A 22,556-nucleotide genomic window follows, 5' to 3' on the forward strand; every position below is an offset into this window, starting at 1 on the left:
ATAGTATATCTAGTCCAGTAGGGGTCAGTAGGGGTCAGTATATAATGTAATGTTATAGTATATCTAGTCCAGTAGGGGTCAGTATATAATGTAATGTTATAGTATATCTAGTCCAGTAGGGGTCAGTAGGGGTCAGTATATAATGTAATGTTATAGTATATCTAGCCCAGTAGGGGTCAGTATATAATGTAATGTTATAGTATATCTAGCCCAGTAGGGGTCAGTATATAATGTAATGTTATAGTATATCTAGTCCAGTAGGGGTCAGTATATAATGTAATGTTATAGTATATCTAGTCCAGTAGGGGTCAGTATATAATGTAATGTTATAGTATATCTAGTCCAGTAGGGGTCAGTATATAATGTAATGTTATAGTATATCTAGCCCAGTAGGGGTCAGTATATAATGTAATGTTATAGTATATCTAGTCCAGTAGGGGTCAGTATATAATGTAATGTTATAGTATATCTAGTCCAGTAGGGGTCAGTATATAATGTAATGTTATAGTATATCTAGTCCAGTAGGGGTCAGTATATAATGTAATGTTATAGTATATCTAGTCCAGTAGGGGTCAGTATATAATGTAATGTTATAGTATATCTAGCCCAGTAGGGGTCAGTATATAATGTAATGTTATAGTATATCTAGTCCAGTAGGGGTCAGTATATAATGTAATGTTATAGTATATCTAGTCCAGTAGGGGTCAGTATATAATGTAATGTTATAGTATATCTAGTCCAGTAGGGGTCAGTATATAATGTAATGTTATAGTATATCTAGTCCAGTAGGGGTCAGTATATAATGTAATGTTATAGTATATCTAGTCCAGTAGGGGTCAGTATATAATGTAATGTTATAGTATATCTAGTCCAGTAGGGGTCAGTATATAATGTAATGTTATAGTATATCTAGTCCAGTAGGGGTCAGTATATAATGTAATGTTATAGTATATCTAGTCCAGTAGGGGTCAGTATATAATGTAATGTTATAGTATATCTAGTCCAGTAGGGGTCAGTATATAATGTAATGTTATAGTATATCTAGTCCAGTAGGGGTCAGTATATAATGTAATGTTATAGTATATCTAGTCCAGTAGGGGTCAGTATATAATGTAATGTTATAGTATATCTAGTCCAGTAGGGGTCAGTATATAATGTAATGTTATAGTATATCTAGTCCAGTAGGGGTCAGTATATAATGTAATGTTATAGTATATCTAGTCCAGTAGGGGTCAGTATATAATGTAATGTTATAGTATATCTAGTCCAGTAGGGGTCAGTATATAATGTAATGTTATAGTATATCTAGTCCAGTAGGGGTCAGTATATAATGTAATGTTATAGTATATCTAGTCCAGTAGGGGTCAGTATATAATGTAATGTTATAGTATATCTAGTCCAGTAGGGGTCAGTATATAATGTAATGTTATAGTATATCTAGTCCAGTAGGGGTCAGTATATAATGTAATGTTATAGTATATCTAGTCCAGTAGGGGTCAGTATATAATGTAATGTTATAGTATATCTAGTCCAGTAGGGGTCAGTATATAATGTAATGTTATAGTATATCTAGTCCAGTAGGGGTCAGTATATAATGTAATGTTATAGTATATCTAGTCCAGTAGGGGTCAGTATATAATGTAATGTTATAGTATATCTAGCCCAGTAGGGGTCAGTATATAATGTAATGTTATAGTATATCTAGTCCAGTAGGGGTCAGTATATAATGTAATGTTATAGTATATCTAGTCCAGTAGGGGTCAGTATATAATGTAATGTTATAGTATATCTAGTCCAGTAGGGGTCAGTATATAATGTAATGTTATAGTATATCTAGTCCAGTAGGGGTCAGTATATAATGTAATGTTATAGTATATCTAGTCCAGTAGGGGTCAGTATATAATGTAATGTTATAGTATATCTAGTCCAGTAGGGGTCAGTATATAATGTAATGTTATAGTATATCTAGTCCAGTAGGGGTCAGTATATAATGTAATGTTATAGTATATCTAGTCCAGTAGGGGTCAGTATATAATGTAATGTTATAGTATATCTAGTCCAGTAGGGGTCAGTATATAATGTAATGTTATAGTATATCTAGTCCAGTAGGGGTCAGTATATAATGTAATGTTATAGTATATCTAGTCCAGTAGGGGTCAGTATATAATGTAATGTTATAGTATATCTAGTCCAGTAGGGGTCAGTATATAATGTAATGTTATAGTATATCTAGCCCAGTAGGGGTCAGTATATAATGTAATGTTATAGTATATCTAGTCCAGTAGGGGTCAGTATATAATGTAATGTTATAGTATATCTAGTCCAGTAGGGGTCAGTATATAATGTAATGTTATAGTATATCTAGTCCAGTAGGGGTCAGTATATAATGTAATGTTATAGTATATCTAGTCCAGTAGGGTCAGTAGGGGTCAGTATATAATGTAATGTTATAGTATATCTACCAGTAGGGGTCAGTAGGGGTCAGTATATAATGTAATGTTATAGTATATCTAGTCCAGTAGGGGTCAGTATATAATGTAATGTTATAGTATATCTAGTCCAGTAGGGGTCAGTATATAATGTAATGTTATAGTATATCTAGTCCAGTAGGGGTCAGTATATAATGTAATGTTATAGTATATCTAGTCCAGTAGGGGTCAGTATATAATGTAATGTTATAGTATATCTAGTCCAGTAGGGGTCAGTATATAATGTAATGTTATAGTATATCTAGTCCAGTAGGGGTCAGTATATAATGTAATGTTATAGTATATCTAGTCCAGTAGGGGTCAGTATATAATGTAATGTTATAGTATATCTAGTCCAGTAGGGGTCAGTATATAATGTAATGTTATAGTATATCTAGTCCAGTAGGGGTCAGTATATAATGTAATGTTATAGTATATCTAGCCCAGTAGGGGTCAGTATATAATGTAATGTTATAGTATATCTAGTCCAGTAGGGGTCAGTATATAATGTAATGTTATAGTATATCTAGTCCAGTAGGGGTCAGTATATAATGTAATGTTATAGTATATCTAGTCCAGTAGGGGTCAGTATATAATGTAATGTTATAGTATATCTAGTCCAGTAGGGGTCAGTATATAATGTAATGTTATAGTATATCTAGTCCAGTAGGGGTCAGTATATAATGTAATGTTATAGTATATCTAGTCCAGTAGGGGTCAGTATATAATGTAATGTTATAGTATATCTAGTCCAGTAGGGGTCAGTATATAATGTAATGTTATAGTATATCTAGTCCAGTAGGGGTCAGTATATAATGTAATGTTATAGTATATCTAGTCCAGTAGGGGTCAGTATATAATGTAATGTTATAGTATATCTAGTCCAGTAGGGGTCAGTATATAATGTAATGTTATAGTATATCTAGTCCAGTAGGGGTCAGTATATAATGTAATGTTATAGTATATCTAGTCCAGTAGGGGTCAGTATATAATGTAATGTTATAGTATATCTAGTCCAGTAGGGGTCAGTATATAATGTAATGTTATAGTATATCTAGTCCAGTAGGGGTCAGTATATAATGTAATGTTATAGTATATCTAGTCCAGTAGGGGTCAGTATATAATGTAATGTTATAGTATATCTAGTCCAGTAGGGGTCAGTAGGGGTCAGTATATAATGTAATGTTATAGTATATCTAGTCCAGTAGGGGTCAGTATATAATGTAATGTTATAGTATATCTAGTCCAGTAGGGGTCAGTATATAATGTAATGTTATAGTATATCTAGTCCAGTAGGGGTCAGTATATAATGTAATGTTATAGTATATCTAGCCCAGTAGGGGTCAGTATATAATGTAATGTTATAGTATATCTAGCCCAGTAGGGGTCAGTATATAATGTAATGTTATAGTATATCTAGTCCAGTAGGGGTCAGTATATAATGTAATGTTATAGTATATCTAGTCCAGTAGGGGTCAGTATATGTAATGTTATAGTATATCTAGCCAGTAGGGTCAGTAGGGGTCAGTATATAATGTAATGTTATAGTATATCTAGTCCAGTAGGGGTCAGTATATAATGTAATGTTATAGTATATCTAGTCCAGTAGGGGTCAGTATATAATGTAATGTTATAGTATATCTAGTCCAGTAGGGGTCAGTATATAATGTAATGTTATAGTATATCTAGCCCAGTAGGGGTCAGTATATAATGTAATGTTATAGTATATCTAGTCCAGTAGGGGTCAGTATATAATGTAATGTTATAGTATATCTAGTCCAGTAGGGGTCAGTATATAATGTAATGTTATAGTATATCTAGTCCAGTAGGGGTCAGTATATAATGTAATGTTATAGTATATCTAGTCCAGTAGGGGTCAGTAGGGGTCAGTATATAATGTAATGTTATAGTATATCTAGTCCAGTAGGGGTCAGTATATAATGTAATGTTATAGTATATCTAGTCCAGTAGGGGTCAGTAGGGGTCAGTATATAATGTAATGTTATAGTATATCTAGCCCAGTAGGGGTCAGTATATAATGTAATGTTATAGTATATCTAGCCCAGTAGGGGTCAGTATATAATGTAATGTAATGTTATAGTATATCTAGTCCAGTAGGGGTCAGTATATAATGTAATGTTATAGTATATCTAGTCCAGTAGGGGTCAGTATATAATGTAATGTTATAGTATATCTAGTCCAGTAGGGGTCAGTATATAATGTAATGTTATAGTATATCTAACCCAGTAGGGGTCAGTATATAATGTAATGTTATAGTATATCTAGTCCAGTAGGGGTCAGTATATAATGTAATGTTATAGTATATCTAGTCCAGTAGGGGTCAGTATATAATGTAATGTTATAGTATATCTAGTCCAGTAGGGGTCAGTATATAATGTAATGTTATAGTATATCTAGTCCAGTAGGGGTCAGTATATAATGTAATGTTATAGTATATCTAGCCCAGTAGGGGTCAGTATATAATGTAATGTTATAGTATATCTAGTCCAGTAGGGGTCAGTATATAATGTAATGTTATAGTATATCTAGTCCAGTAGGGGTCAGTATATAATGTAATGTTATAGTATATCTAGCCCAGTAGGGGTCAGTATATAATGTAATGTTATAGTATATCTAGCCCAGTAGGGGTCAGTATATAATGTAATGTTATAGTATATCTAGTCCAGTAGGGGTCAGTATATAATGTAATGTTATAGTATATCTAGTCCAGTAGGGGTCAGTATATAATGTAATGTTATAGTATATCTAGTCCAGTAGGGGTCAGTATATAATGTAATGTTATAGTATATCTAACCCAGTAGGGGTCAGTATATAATGTAATGTTATAGTATATCTAGTCCAGTAGGGGTCAGTATATAATGTAATGTTATAGTATATCTAGTCCAGTAGGGGTCAGTATATAATGTAATGTTATAGTATATCTAGTCCAGTAGGGGTCAGTATATAATGTAATGTTATAGTATATCTAGTCCAGTAGGGGTCAGTAGGGGTCAGTATATAATGTAATGTTATAGTATATCTAGTCCAGTAGGGGTCAGTATATAATGTAATGTTATAGTATATCTAGTCCAGTAGGGGTCAGTAGGGGTCAGTATATAATGTAATGTTATAGTATATCTAACCCAGTAGGGGTCAGTATATAATGTAATGTTATAGTATATCTAGCCCAGTAGGGGTCAGTATATAATGTAATGTAATGTTATAGTATATCTAGTCCAGTAGGGGTCAGTATATAATGTAATGTTATAGTATATCTAACCCAGTAGGGGTCAGTATATAATGTAATGTTATAGTATATCTAGTCCAGTAGGGGTCAGTATATAATGTAATGTTATAGTATATCTAGTCCAGTAGGGGTCAGTATATAATGTAATGTTATAGTATATCTAGTCCAGTAGGGGTCAGTATATAATGTAATGTTATAGTATATCTAGTCCAGTAGGGGTCAGTATATAATGTAATGTTATAGTATATCTAACCCAGTAGGGGTCAGTATATAATGTAATGTTATAGTATATCTAGTCCAGTAGGGGTCAGTATATAATGTAATGTTATAGTATATCTAGTCCAGTAGAGGTCAGTATATAATGTAATGTTATAGTATATCTAACCCAGTAGGGGTCAGTATATAATGTAATGTTATAGTATATCTAGCCCAGTAGGGGTCAGTATATAATGTAATGTAATGTTATAGTATATCTAGTCCAGTAGGGGTCAGTATATAATGTAATGTTATAGTATATCTAGTCCAGTAGGGGTCAGTATATAATGTAATGTTATAGTATATCTAGTCCAGTAGGGGTCAGTATATAATGTAATGTTATAGTATATCTAACCCAGTAGGGGTCAGTATATAATGTAATGTTATAGTATATCTAGTCCAGTAGGGGTCAGTATATAATGTAATGTTATAGTATATCTAGTCAAGTAGGGGTCAGTATATAATGTAATGTTATAGTATATCTAGTCCAGTAGGGGTCAGTATATAATGTAATGTTATAGTATATCTAGTCCAGTAGGGGTCAGTATATAATGTAATGTTATAGTATATCTAGTCCAGTAGGGGTCAGTATATAATGTAATGTTATAGTATATCTAGAACAGTAGGGGTCAGTATATAATGTAATGTTATAGCATATCTAGTCCAGTAGGGGTCAGTATATCATGTAATGTTATAGTATATCTAGTCCAGTAGGGGTCAGTATATAATGTAATGTTATAGTATATCTAGTCCAGTAGGGGTCAGTATATAATGTAATGTTATAGTATATCTAGTCCAGTAGGGGTCAGTATATAATGTAATGTTATAGTATATCTAGTCCAGTAGAGGTCAGTATATAATGTAATGTTATAGTATATCTAGTCCAGTAGGGGTCAGTATATAATGTAATGTTATAGTATATCTAGTCCAGTAGGGGTCAGTATATAATGTAATGTTATGGTATATCTAGTCCAGTAGGGGTCAGTATATAATGTAATGTTATAGTATATCTAGTCCAGTAGGGGTCAGTATGTAATGTTATAGTATATCTAGCCCAGTAGGGGTCAGTATATAATGTAATGTTATAGTATATCTAGTCCAGTAGGGGTCAGTATATAATGTAATGTTATAGTATATCTAGTCCAGTAGGGGTCAGTAGGGGTCAGTATATAATGTAATGTTATAGTATATCTAGTCCAGTAGGGGTCAGTATATAATGTAATGTTATAGTATATCTAGTCCAGTAGGGGTCAGTATATAATGTAATGTTATAGTATATCTAGTCCAGTAGGGGTCAGTATATAATGTAATGTTATAGTATATCTAGCCCAGTAGGGGTCAGTATATAATGTAATGTTATAGTATATCTAGTCCAGTAGGGGTCAGTATGTAATGTTATAGTATATCTAGCCAAGTAGGAGTCAGTAGGGGTCAGTATATAATGTAATGTTATAGTATATCTAGTCCAGTAGGGGTCAGTAGGGGTCAGTATATAATGTAATGTTATAGTATATCTAGTCCAGTAGGGGTCAGTAGGGGTCAGTATATAATGTAATGTTATAGTATATCTAGTCCAGTAGGGGTCAGTAGGGGTCAGTAGAGGTCAGTAGGGGTCAGTACATAATGTAATGTTATAGTATATCTAGTCCAGTAGGGGTCAGTATATAATGTAATGTTATAGTATATCTAGTCCAGTAGGGGTCAGTATATAATGTAATGTTATAGTATATCTAGTCCAGTAGGGGTCAGTATATAATGTAATGTTATAGTATATCTAACCCAGTAGGGGTCAGTAGGGGTCAGTAGGGGTCAGTAGAGGTCAGTAGGGGTCAGTAGGGGTCAGTAGAGGTCAGTAGGGGTCAGTAGGAGTCAGTAGGGGTCAGTAGAGGTCAGCAGGGGTCAGTAGGGGTCAGTATATAATGTAATGTTATAGTATATCTAGCCCAGTAGGGGTCAGTAGGGGTCAGTAGAGGTCAGTAGGGGTCAGTAGAGGTCAGTAGAGGTCAGTAGAGGTCAGTAGGGGTCAGTAGGGGTCAGTAGGGGTCAGTAGAGTTCAGTAGAGGTCAGTAGGGGTCAGTAGGGGTCAGTAGGGGTCAGTACGTACCAAAGGCTGATTCTGATGGCTTCTCTTCATCCAGGGAGACCAGACTGAGAGGAGAGAAAGGATATGTTTGGTATTTTATTAGGATCCCCATTAGCTGAAAGGGAGACCAGACTGAGAGGAGAGAAAGGATATGTTTGGTATTTTATCAGGATCCCCATTAGCTGAAAGGGAGACCAGACTGAGAGCAGAGAAAGGATATGTTTGGTATTTTATCAGGATCCCCATTAGCTGAAAGGGAGACCAGACTGAGAGGAGAGAAAGGATATGTTTGGTATTTTATCAGGATCCCCATTAGCTGAAAGCAGCAGCTACTCTTCCTGGGGTTTACACAAAACATGACATGAGAACATTAATAAACAAGAAGAGCTCAAGGACAGAACTACACTGAACAAAAAAATACTGAACCAAAATATAAGTTTCATGAGCTGAAATAAAAGATCCCGCACATTTTCCATATGCACAAAAAGCTTCCTTCTCTCCAATTTTGTGCCCAAATTTGTTTATATCCCTGATAGTGAGTATTTCTCCTTTGTCAAGATAATCCATCCACCTGACAGGTGTGGAATATCAAGAAGCTGATTAAACAGCCCGATCATTACACAGATGCACCTTGTGCTGGGGCCAATAAAAGGCCACTCTAAAATGTGCAGTTTTGTCACACAACACAATGCCACAGATGTAATTTTCTTTTAGGGAGCGTTGGCATGCCGACTGCAGGACTATCCACCGATTGAATATTAATTTCTCTGCCATAAACGTTTCTCAACGTTGTTTCAGAGAACTTGCAAGTACGTCTAACTGGCCTCAAAAAACGCAGACCACGTGTAACCACTCCAGCCCAGGACCTCTACATCCGGCATCTTCACCTGCGGGATCGTCTGAGACCAGCCACCCAGACAGCTGATGAAACTGAGGGTTTGTCTGAGACCAGCCACCCAGACAGCTGATGAAACTGAGGGTTTGTCTGAGACCAGCCACCCAGACAGCTGATGAAACTGAGGGTTTGTCTGAGACCAGCCACCAGGACAGCTGATGAAACTGAGGGTTTGTCTGAGACCAGCCACCCAGACAGCTGATGAAACTGAGGGTTTGTCTGAGACCAGCCACCAGGACAGCTGATGAAACTGAGGGTTTGTCTGAGACCAGCCACCAGGACAGCTGATGAAACTGAGGGTTTGTCTGAGACCAGCCACCAGGACAGCTGATGAAACTGAGGGTTTGTCTGAGACCAGCCACCAGGACAGTTGATGAAACTGAGGGTTTGTCTGAGACCAGCCACCAGGACAGCTGATGAAACTGAGGGTTTGTCTGAGACCAGCCACCAGGACAGCTGATGAAACTGAGGGTTTGTCTGAGACCAGCCACCAGGACAGTTGATGAAACTGAGGGTTTGTCTGAGACCAGCCACCAGGACAGCTGATGAAACTGAGGGTTTGTCTGAGACCAGCCACCAGGACAGCTGATGAAACTGAGGGTTTGTCTGAGACCAGCCACCAGGACAGCTGATGAAACTGAGGGTTTGTCTGAGACCAGCCACCAGGACAGCTGATGAAACTGAGGGTTTGTCTGAGACCAGCCACCTGGACAGCTGATGAAACTGAGGGTTTGTCTGAGACCAGCCACCAGGACAGCTGATGAAACTGAGGGTTTGTCTGAGACCAGCCACCAGGACAGTTGATGAAACTGAGGGTTTGTCTGAGACCAGCCACCTGGACAGCTGATGAAACTGAGGGTTTGTCTGAGACCAGCCACCTGGACAGCTGATGAAACTGAGGGTTTGTCTGAGACCAGCCACCTGGACAGCTGATGAAACTGAGGGTTTGTCTGAGACCAGCCACCTGGACAGCTGATGAAACTGAGGGTTTGTCTGAGACCAGCCACCAGGACAGCTGATGAAACTGAGGGTTTGTCTGAGACCAGCCACCAGGACAGCTGATGAAACTGAGGGTTTGTCTGAGACCAGCCACCAGGACAGCTGATGAAACTGAGGGTTTGTCTGAGACCAGCCACCTGGACAGCTGATGAAACTGAGGGTTTGTCTGAGACCAGCCACCAGGACAGCTGATGAAACTGAGGGTTTGTCTGAGACCAGCCACCAGGACAGCTGATGAAACTGAGGGTTTGTCTGAGACCAGCCACCCAGACAGCTGATGAAACTGAGGGTTTGTCTGAGACCAGCCACCCAGACAGCTGATGAAGCTGAGGGTTTGTCTGAGACCAGCCACCAGGACAGCTGATGAAACTGAGGGTTTGCACAACTGAAGAATTTCAGCACAAACGGTCAGAAACCGTCTCAGAGAAGCTCCTCTGCGTGCTCGTCGTCCTCACCAGGGTCTTGACCCGACTTCAGTTCGTCGTCACCGACATCAGTGGGAAAATGCTCACCCTCGATAGCCAATGGCACGCTGGAGAAGTGCGGATACCAGTATGGCATCGTGTGGACAAGCGATTTGCTGATGTCAACTCTGTGAACGGAGTGCCCCATGGTGGCGGTGGGGTTATGGTATTGGCAGGCATAAGCTACAGACAATGAACACAATTACACTTTATTGATGGCAATTTGAATGCACAGAGATACCGTGACGAGTTCCTGAGGCCCATTGTCGTGCCATTCATCCGCCACCATCACCTCATGTTTCAGCATGATAATACAAGGCCTCATGTCACAAGGATCTATACACAATTCCTGGAAGCTGAAAATGTCCCAGTTCTTGCAAGGCCTGCGTACTCACCAGACATGTCACCCATTGAGCATGTTTGGGATACTCTGGATCAACGTGTACGACAGAATGTTCCAGTTTCCGCCAATATCCAGCAACTTGGCACAGCCATTGAAGAGGAGTGGGACAACATTCCACAGGCCACAATTAGCAGCCTGATCAACTCTATGTGAAGGAGATGTGTCTGCATGAGGCAAATGGTGGTCACACCAGATACTGACTGGTTTTCATGAGGCAAATGGTGGTCACACCAGATACAGCCTGATCAACTCTATGTGAAGGAGATGTGTCTCGCTGCATGAGGCAAATGGTGGTCACACCAGATACTGACTGGTTTTCTATTCCAGGCCACAACTTTTAAAAACCCCATCTGTGACCAACAGATGCATATCTGTATTCCCAGTCATGTGAAATCCATAGATTAGAGCCTAATGAATTTATTTAAATTGACTGTACCTCATTAAAATCATGTTGCGTTTATATTTTTAGTAAATGTAAAAACAGCACACATAGCCTACATACATAAAATATCTAGGTTCAATAGGGGAGAGATGTTGGGTCTGATCAACATAAAATATCTAGGTTCAATAGGGGAGAGATGTTGGGTCTGATCAACATAAAATATCTAGGTTCAATAGGGGAGAGATGTTGGGTCTGATCAACATAAAATATCTAGGTTCAATAGGGGAGAGATGTTGGGTCTGATCAACATAAAATATCTAGGTTCAATAGGGGAGAGATGTTGGGTCTGATCAACATAAAATATCTAGGTTCAATAGGGGAGAGATGTTGGGTCGTGAGATGTCGCTTATCTGTTTTTTTTAAATCAGGTTTGCTGTTCATTTGAGCAATATGAGATGGAAGGAAGTTCTATGCAATAATGGCTCTATATTAATACTGTACGCTTTGTTGAATTTGTTCTGTATTTGGGGACTGTGAAAAGCCCCCTGGTGGCATGTCTGGTGGGGAAGTGTCAGAGCTAGGTTTGGAAAGGGTCAGAACTTTCTGGTAAATTTCCTGAATTTTTAGGGAAGTTTTCCATGGGAAGTTGAGCCCAGGAATTTGGGGAATTTTGCTTAATTTCATCAAAAAAGTTAGCTTAGTTAACAGTGAACCTTCTTTTGTGGGATACACATATGGCAATTCTAGGTCTTGTGGCATATTTTGGTTAAACTAATCCCCAATTCAATGGAATTGCAACCCTCTGCATGCACAGTGCATTCTTCCATCACATGTACAGCTGATTCTCAGGATCTTGCACACTAATGAGATGCTATTGAGCCCACACTACTACACTGTCTGAGCCAAGGACTACATGCTTTCTGGTGAGTTGTATTACAATACTGGGTGGGGTGAATATATTTTATATGACATACATGATTTTTGCTTGAGCCTGCTTAACTGAGGAGTGTTAATTCACCTGTTTCCATACATGTTTGTATCTTACAAAAGAGTTGTTTAATCTAACTGCTTAACTATTTATCTGTACATGGAATTGTATTTGATTTATTTTTTACTCTTTTTTTCTCTAATCTTTACAGGAAAATGCCACGGGCTCTCTGATGTGTGGAGACATTTCACTGTAGCTAATGTAGAAGGAAAAGCTGTGTACATTCGCAAATAATGTGCCAAATCATATGTGAAGAATGCAACAAAGATGCAGAGTCATCTGGCCAAGTGCATAAAGTTCCCTCAGCGCTCACAACAAGCAACCTCTGACAAAAGTCCCTCTACTTCTATTCGAGGTGAAAGGGATGAATGAGACACCTTATCGATAGCAACAGCTCATGGTCCTCCTGGAATCCAAAGTGTTTATGACTCCATGGAGGAACGTAGTCAGAGAAATGATGATGAATGTTTTGCTCGAGCTGTGTATTCAACTGGTTCACCTCTGGTGCTCACAGGCAATGTGTATTGGAAGAGATTTCTGAATGTTCTTCTCCCAGCATACACCCCTCCAACCAGACATGCTTTATCTACTAATTTGGTAGATGCAGAGTTCAAGTGAAGGTCAAGCAAATCATAGAGAAAGCAGACTGTATTGCATTTATCTCTGATGGGTGGTCGAATGTTCGTGGGCAAGGAATAATGAACTACATCATGTCCACCCCTCAACCAGTATTCTACAAGAGCACAGACACAAGGGAGAACAGACACACCGGTCTCTACATTGCAGATGAGCTGAAGGCAGTCATCAATGACCTTGGACCACAGAAGGTATTTGCACTGGTGACAGACAATGCTGCGAACATGAAGGCTTCTTGGTCTAAAGTGGAGGAGTCCTACCCTTACATCACACCCATTGGCTGCAGCGCGTCACAAATATAAACTTTTTATCACCTGGTTTTATCCCAGGTTGTCTTGAACTAGGATGTTCTCACCTGTTACTCTTTATGGCCTTCTCTTTGTTCTGGTCCTGGTTCTCTAAATCTGTCAGCTGCTCCAGAGGGTCCCGGAGGTCCTGACAACACACACACCTACGGTTACAACACACTGGAAGCAAAACACACACACACACACCATCTACTGTTACAACACACTGGAAGCAAAACACACACACACACCCCATCTACTGTTACAACACACTGGAAACAAAACACACACCCCATCTACTGTTACAACACACTGGAAGCAAAACACACACCCCATCTACTGTTACAACACACTGGAAGCAAAACACACACACACACCCCATCTACTGTTACAACACACTGGAAGCAAAACACACACACACACCCCATCTACTGTTACAACACACTGGAAGCAAAACACACACACCCCATCTACTGTTACAACACACTGGAAGCAAAACACACACACACCCCATCTACTGTTACAACACACTGGAAGCAAAACACACACACACCCCATCTACTGTTACAACACACTGGAAACAAAACACACACACACACACACACACACCCCATCTACTGTTACAACACACTGGAAGCAAAACACACACACACACACCCCATCTACTGTTACAACACACTGGAAGCAAAACACACACACACACCCCATCTACTGTTACAACACACTGGAAGCAAAACACACACACACACCCCATCTACTGTTACAACACACTGGAAGCAAAACACACACACACACACCATCTACTGTTACAACACACTGGAGGCAAAACAAACACACACCCCATCTACTGTTACAACACACTGGAAGCAAAACACACACACCCCATCTACTGTTACAACACACTGGAAACAAAACACACACACACCCCATCTACTGTTACAACACACTGGAAACAAAACACACACACACCATCTACTGTTACAACACACTGGAAGCAAAACACACACACACCCCATCTACTGTTACAACACACTGGAAACAAAACACACACACACCCCATCTACTGTTACAACACACTGGAAGCAAAACACACACACACACACCCCATCTACTGTTACAACACACTGGAAACAAAACACACACACACCATCTACTGTTACAACACACTGGAAACAAAACACACACACACACACCCCATCTACTGTTACAACACACTGGAAACAAAACACACACACACCCCATCTACTGTTACAACACACTGGAAGCAAAACACACACACACCCCATCTACTGTTACAACACACTGGAAGCAAAACACACACACACCCCATCTACTGTTACAACACACTGGAAACAAAACACACACACACACACCCCATCTACTGTTACAACACACTGGAAACAAAACACACACACCCCATCTACTGTTACAACACACTGGAAACAAAACACACACCCCATCTACTGTTACAACACACTGGAAACAAAACACACACACACACCCCATCTACTGTTACAACACACTGGAAGCAAAACACACACCCACACACCCCATCTACTGTTACAACACACTGGAAACAAAACACACACCCCATCTACTGTTACAACACACTGGAAACAAAACACACACACACACACCCCATCTACTGTTACAACACACTGGAAACAAAACACACACCCCATCTACTGTTACAACACACTGGAAACAAAACACACACCCCCCCCATCTACTGTTACAACACACTGGAAACAAAACACACACACACACCCCATCTACTGTTACAACACACTGGAAACAAAACACACACACACCCCATCTACTGTTACAACACACTGGAAACAAAACACACACCCCCCCCATCTACTGTTACAACACACTGGAAACAAAACACACACACACACCATCTACTGTTACAACACACTGGAAGCAAAACACACACACACCCCATCTACTGTTACAACACACTGGAAGCAAAACACACACACACACACCATCTACTGTTACAACACACTGGAAGCAAAACACACACACACCATCTACTGTTACAACACACTGGAAGCAAAACACACACACCCCATCTACTGTTACAACACACTGGAAGCAAAACACACACACACACACCATCTACTGTTACAACACACTGGAAACAAAACACACACACACACACACACCCCATCTACTGTTACAACACACTGGAAACAAAACACACACACACACACCATCTACTGTTACAACACACTGGAAGCAAAACACACACACACACACCATCTACTGTTACAACACACTGGAAGCAAAACACACACACACACACACCCCATCTACTGTTACAACACACTGGAAACAAAACACACACACACCCCATCTACTGTTACAACACACTGGAAACAAAACAAACACACACACACACACCATCTACTGTTACAACACACTGGAAGCAAAACACACACACACACCATCTACTGTTACAACACACTGGAAGCAAAACACACACACACACCCCATCTACTGTTACAACACACTGGAAACAAAACACACACACACACACCATCTACTGTTACAACACACTGGAAACAAAACACACACCCCCCCCATCTACTGTTACAACACACTGGAAACAAAACACACACACACACCCCATCTACTGTTACAACACACTGGAAACAAAACACACACACACACCCCATCTACTGTTACAACACACTGGAAGCAAAACACACACACACCCCATCTACTGTTACAACACACTGGAAGCAAAACACACACACCCCATCTACTGTTACAACACACTGGAAGCAAAACACACACACACCCCATCTACTGTTACAACACACTGGAAACAAAACACACACACACACACCCCATCTACTGTTACAACACACTGGAAGCAAAACACACACACCCCATCTACTGTTACAACACACTGGAAGCAAAACACACACACACCCCATCTACTGTTACAACACACTGGAAACAAAACACACCCCATCTACTGTTACAACACACTGGAAACACACACACACCCCATCTACTGTTACAACACACTGGAAGCAAAACACACACACACCCCATCTACTGTTACAACACACTGGAAGCAAAACAAACACACACACCCCATCTACTGTTACAACACACTGGAAACAAAACACACACACACACCCCATCTACTGTTACAACACACTGGAAACAAAACACACACACACACCCCATCTACTGTTACAACACACTGGAAACAAAACACACACACACACCCCATCTACTGTTACAACACACTGGAAGCAAAACACACACACACACACCCCATCTACTGTTACAACACACTGGAAACAAAACACACACACACACCCCATCTACTGTTACAACACACTGGAAACAAAACACACACACACACACACACCCCATCTACTGTTACAACACACTGGAAACAAAACACACACACACACCCCATCTACTGTTACAACACACTGGAAGCAAAACACACACCCACCCCATCTACTGTTACAACACACTGGAAGCAAAACACACACACACCCCATCTACTGTTACAACACACTGGAAGCAAAACAAACACACACCCCATCTACTGTTACAACACACTGGAAACAAAACACACACACACACCCCATCTACTGTTACAACACACTGGAAGCAAAACACACACCCCATCTACTGTTACAACACACTGGAAACAAAACACACACACACACCCCATCTACTGTTACAACACACTGGAAACAAAACACACACCCCATCTACTGTTACAACACACTGGAAACAAAACACACACACACACCCCATCTACTGTTACAACACACTGGAAGCAAAACAAACACACACCCCATCTACTGTTACAACACACTGGAAACAAAACACACACACACACCATCTACTGTTACAACACACTGGAAACAAAACACACACACACCCCATCTACTGTTACAACACACTGGAGGCAAAACACACACACACACCCCATCTACTGTTACAACACACTGGAAACAAAACACACACACACACCATCTACTGTTACAACACACTGGAAACAAAACACACACACACACACACACACCCCATCTACTGTTACAACACACTGGAAGCAAAACACACACACACCCCATCTACTGTTACAACACACTGGAAGCAAAACACACACACACCCCATCTACTGTTACAACACACTGGAAACAAAACACACACACACCCCATCTACTGTTACAACACACTGGAAGCAAAACACACACACACCCCATCTACTGTTACAACACACTGGAAGCAAAACACACACACCCCATCTACTGTTACAACACACTGGAAGCAAAACACACACACACACCATCTACTGTTACAACACACTGGAAACAAAACACACACACACACCCCATCTACTGTTACAACACACTGGAAGCAAAACACACACACACCCCATCTACTGTTACAACACACTGGAAGCAAAACACACACACACACCCCATCTACTGTTACAACACACTGGAAGCAAAACACACACACACACCCACCCCATCTACTGTTACAACACACTGGAAGCAAAACACACACACACCCCATCTACTGTTACAACACACTGGAAACAAAACACACACACACCCCATCTACTGTTACAACACACTGGAAGCAAAACACACACACACACCCCATCTACTGTTACAACACACTGGAAACAAAACACACACACACCCCATCTACTGTTACAACACACTGGAAGCAAAACACACACCCACACACACACCCCATCTACTGTTACAACACACTGGAAGCAAAACACACACACACACCCCATCTACTGTTACAACACACTGGAAACAAAACACACACACACCCCATCTACTGTTACAACACACTGGAAGCAAAACACACACCCACACACACACCCCATCTACTGTTACAACACACTGGAAGCAAAACACACACACACACACACACACACACACACACACACACCATCTACTGTTACAACACACTGGAAACAAAACACACACACACACCCCATCTACTGTTACAACACACTGGAAGCAAAACACACACACACACCATCTACTGTTACAACACACTGGAAACAAAACACACACACACACCCCATCTACTGTTACAACACACTGGAAACAAAACACACACACCCCATCTACTGTTACAACACACTGGAAGCAAAACACACACACACACACCATCTACTGTTACAACACACTGGAAACAAAACAAACACACCTGTAATGTACGTGCAACCCGTCCCACACGTACCTTGAGAGTGGTGAACTGGTAGGGGACAAGGCCTTTAAAAGACTCATGAATCCCACTCATCACATCGGCTGTCCTCTCCCAGAACTGGAGGAGGGTGATCTGGAAAGAGACTGTACCACATTAACTCACACCGCTACTATGCAACGACACACAGACCGCTACTATGCTACGACACACAGACCGCTACTATGCAACGACACACAGACCGCTACTATGCAACGACACACACAGACCGCTACTATGCAACGACACACACAGACCGCTACTATGCAACGACACGCACAGACCGCTACTATGCAACGACACACAGACCGCTACTATGCAACGACACACACAGACCACTACTATGCAACGACACACAGACCGCTACTATGCAACGACACACAGACCGCTACTATGCTACGACACACAGACCGCTACTATGCAACGACACACAGAGACCACTACTATGCAACGACACACAGACCGCTACTATGCTACGACACACAGACCGCTACTATGCAACGACACACAGACCGCTACTATGCTACGACACACAGACCGCTACTATGCAACGACACACAGACCGCTACTATGCAACGACACACAGACCGCTACTATGCAACGACACACAGACCGCTACTATGCAACGACACACAGAGACCGCTACTATGCAACGACACACAGACCGCTACTATGCAACGACACACAGACCGCTACTATGCAACGACACACAGACCGCTACTATGCAACGACACACAGACCGCTACTATGCAACGACACACAGACCGCTACTATGCAACGACACACAGACCGCTACTATGCAACGACACTCACACCGCTACTATGCAACGACACACAGACCGCTACTATGCAACGACACACACAGACCGCTACTATGCAACGACACACACAGACCGCTACTATGCAACGACACACAGACCGCTACTATGCAACGACACACACAGACCGCTACTATGCAACGACACACAGACCGCTACTATGCAACGACACACACAGACCGCTACTATGCAACGACACACACAGACCGCTACTATGCAACGACACACACAGACCGCTACTATGCAACGACACACACAGACCGCTACTATGCAACGACACACAGAGACCACTACTATGCAACGACACACACAGACCGCTACTATGCAACGACACACACAGACCGCTACTATGCAACGACACACACAGACCGCTACTATGCAACGACACACACAGACCGCTACTATGCAACGACACACACAGACCGCTACTATGCAACGACACACACAGACCGCTACTATGCAACGACACACACAGACCGCTACTATGCAACGACACACACAGACCGCTACTATGCAACGACACACACAGACCGCTACTATGCAACGACACACACAGACCGCTACTATGCAACGACACACACAGACCGCTACTATGCAACGACACACACAGACCGCTACTATGCAACGACACACACAGACCGCTACTATGCAACGACACACACAGACCGCTACTATGCAACGACACACACAGACCGCTACTATGCAACGACACACACAGACCGCTACTATGCAACGACACACACAGACCGCTACTATGCAACGACACACACAGACCGCTACTATGCAACGACACACACAGACCGCTACTATGCAACGACACACACAGACCGCTACTATGCAACGACACACACAGACCGCTACTATGCAACGACACGCACATATGCAACGACACACACAGACCGCTACTATGCAACGACACGCACATACCGCTACTATGCAACGACACACACATACCGCTACTATGCAACGACACACACAGACCGCTACTATGCAACAACACACACAGACCGCTACTATGCAACGACACACACAGACCGCTACTATGCAACGACACGCACAGACAGCTACTATGCAACGACACACACAGACCGCTACTATGCAACGACACGTACAGACCGTTACTATGCAAAGACACACACAGACCGCTACTATGCAACGACACACACAGACCGCTACTATGCAACGACACACACAGACCGCTACTATGCAACGACACACACACACCGCTACTATGCAACGACACACATAGACCGCTACTATGCAACGACACACACATACCGCTACTATGCAACGACACACACAGACCGCTACTATGCAACGACACACACAGACCGCTACTATGCAACGACACACAGACCGCTACTATGCAACGACACACACAGACCGCTACTATGCAACGACACACACAGACCGCTACTATGCAACGACACGCACACACCGCTACTATGCTACGACACGCACAGACCGCTACTATGCAACGACACACACAGACCGCTACTATGCAACGACACACACAGACCGCTACTATGCAACGGCACACACAGACCGCTACTATGCAACGACACACAGACCGCTACTATGCAACGACACACACAGACCGCTACTATGCAACGACACACACAGACCGCTACTATGCAACGACACACACAGACCGCTACTATGCAACGACACACACAGACCGCTACTATGCAACGACACACACAGACCGCTACTATGCAACGACACACACAGACCGCTACTATGCAACGACACACACAGACCGCTACTATGCAACGACACACACAGACCGCTACTATGCAACGACACACACAGACCGCTACTATGCAACGACACACACAGACCGCTACTATGCAACGACACACACAGACCGCTACTATGCAACGACACACACAGACCGCTACTATGCAACGACACACACAGACCGCTACTATGCAACGACACACACAGACCGCTACTATGCAACGACACACACAGACCGCTACTATGCAACGACACACACAGACCGCTACTATGCAACGACACACACAGACCGCTACTATGCAACGACACACACAGACCGCTACTATGCAACGACACGCACATATGCAACGACACACACAGACCGCTACTATGCAACGACACGCACATACCGCTACTATGCAACGACACACACATACCGCTACTATGCAACGACACACACAGACCGCTACTATGCAACAACACACACAGACCGCTACTATGCAACGACACACACAGACCGCTACTATGCAACGACACGCACAGACAGCTACTATGCAACGACACACACAGACCGCTACTATGCAACGACACGTACAGACCGTTACTATGCAAAGACACACACAGACCGCTACTATGCAACGACACACACAGACCGCTACTATGCAACGACACACACAGACCGCTACTATGCAACGACACACACACACCGCTACTATGCAACGACACACACAGACCGCTACTATGCAACGACACACACATACCGCTACTATGCAACGACACACACAGACCGCTACTATGCAACGACACACACAGACCGCTACTATGCAACGACACACAGACCGCTACTATGCAACGACACACACAGACCGCTACTATGCAACGACACACACAGACCGCTACTATGCAACGACACGCACACACCGCTACTATGCTACGACACGCACAGACCGCTACTATGCAACGACACACACAGACCGCTACTATGCAACGACACACACAGACCGCTACTATGCAACGGCACACACAGACCGCTACTATGCAACGACACACAGACCGCTACTATGCAACGACACACACAGACCGCTACTATGCAACGACACACACAGACCGCTACTAAGCAACGACACACACAGACCGCTACTATGCAACGACACACACAGACCGCTACTATGCAACGACACACACAGACCGATACTATGCAACGACACACACAGACCGCTACTATGCAACGACACACACAGACCTGGTATATGCAACGACACACACAGACCGCTACTATGCAACGACACACACAGACCGCTACTATGCAACAACACACACAGACCGCTACTATGCAACAACACACACAGACCGCTACTATGCAACGACACACACAGACCGCTACTATGCAACGACACACACAGACCGCTACTATGTAACAACACGTACAGACCGCTACTATGCAACGACACACAGACCGCTACTATGCATTAACACACACAGACCGCTACTATGCAACGACACACACAGACCGCTACTATGCAACGACACACACAGACCGCTACTATGCAACGACACACACAGACCGCTACTATGCAACGACACACACAGACCGCTACTATGCAACGACACACACAGACCGCTACTATGCAACAACACACACACACCGCTACTATG

The 22,556-nt window shown here is 42.1% G+C and overlaps 1 protein-coding gene across 44 annotated transcripts in view; it reads right to left on the bottom strand.

Moving 5' to 3' along the window:
- The window catches only part of LOC129843353 (islet cell autoantigen 1-like protein), a 112,378-nt gene that overhangs the window by 44,901 nt on the left and 44,921 nt on the right, over positions 1-22,556 (bottom strand). For all 44 annotated transcript variants that reach the window (XM_055912050.1, XM_055912037.1, XM_055912033.1 and 41 more), the window contains 3 exons: positions 18,361-18,459; positions 13,176-13,255; positions 8,075-8,118 (listed from right to left, as the gene is read on the bottom strand). In XM_055912050.1, coding sequence (XP_055768025.1) covers positions 8,075-8,118; positions 13,176-13,255; positions 18,361-18,459 — 223 coding nt within the window. The remainder of the gene's footprint in view (positions 1-8,074; positions 8,119-13,175; positions 13,256-18,360; positions 18,460-22,556) is intronic.

The sequence above is a fragment of the Salvelinus fontinalis genome, unplaced genomic scaffold (assembly GCF_029448725.1).
Source record: "Salvelinus fontinalis isolate EN_2023a unplaced genomic scaffold, ASM2944872v1 scaffold_0124, whole genome shotgun sequence".
NCBI classification, from domain to species: domain Eukaryota; kingdom Metazoa; phylum Chordata; class Actinopteri; order Salmoniformes; family Salmonidae; genus Salvelinus; species Salvelinus fontinalis.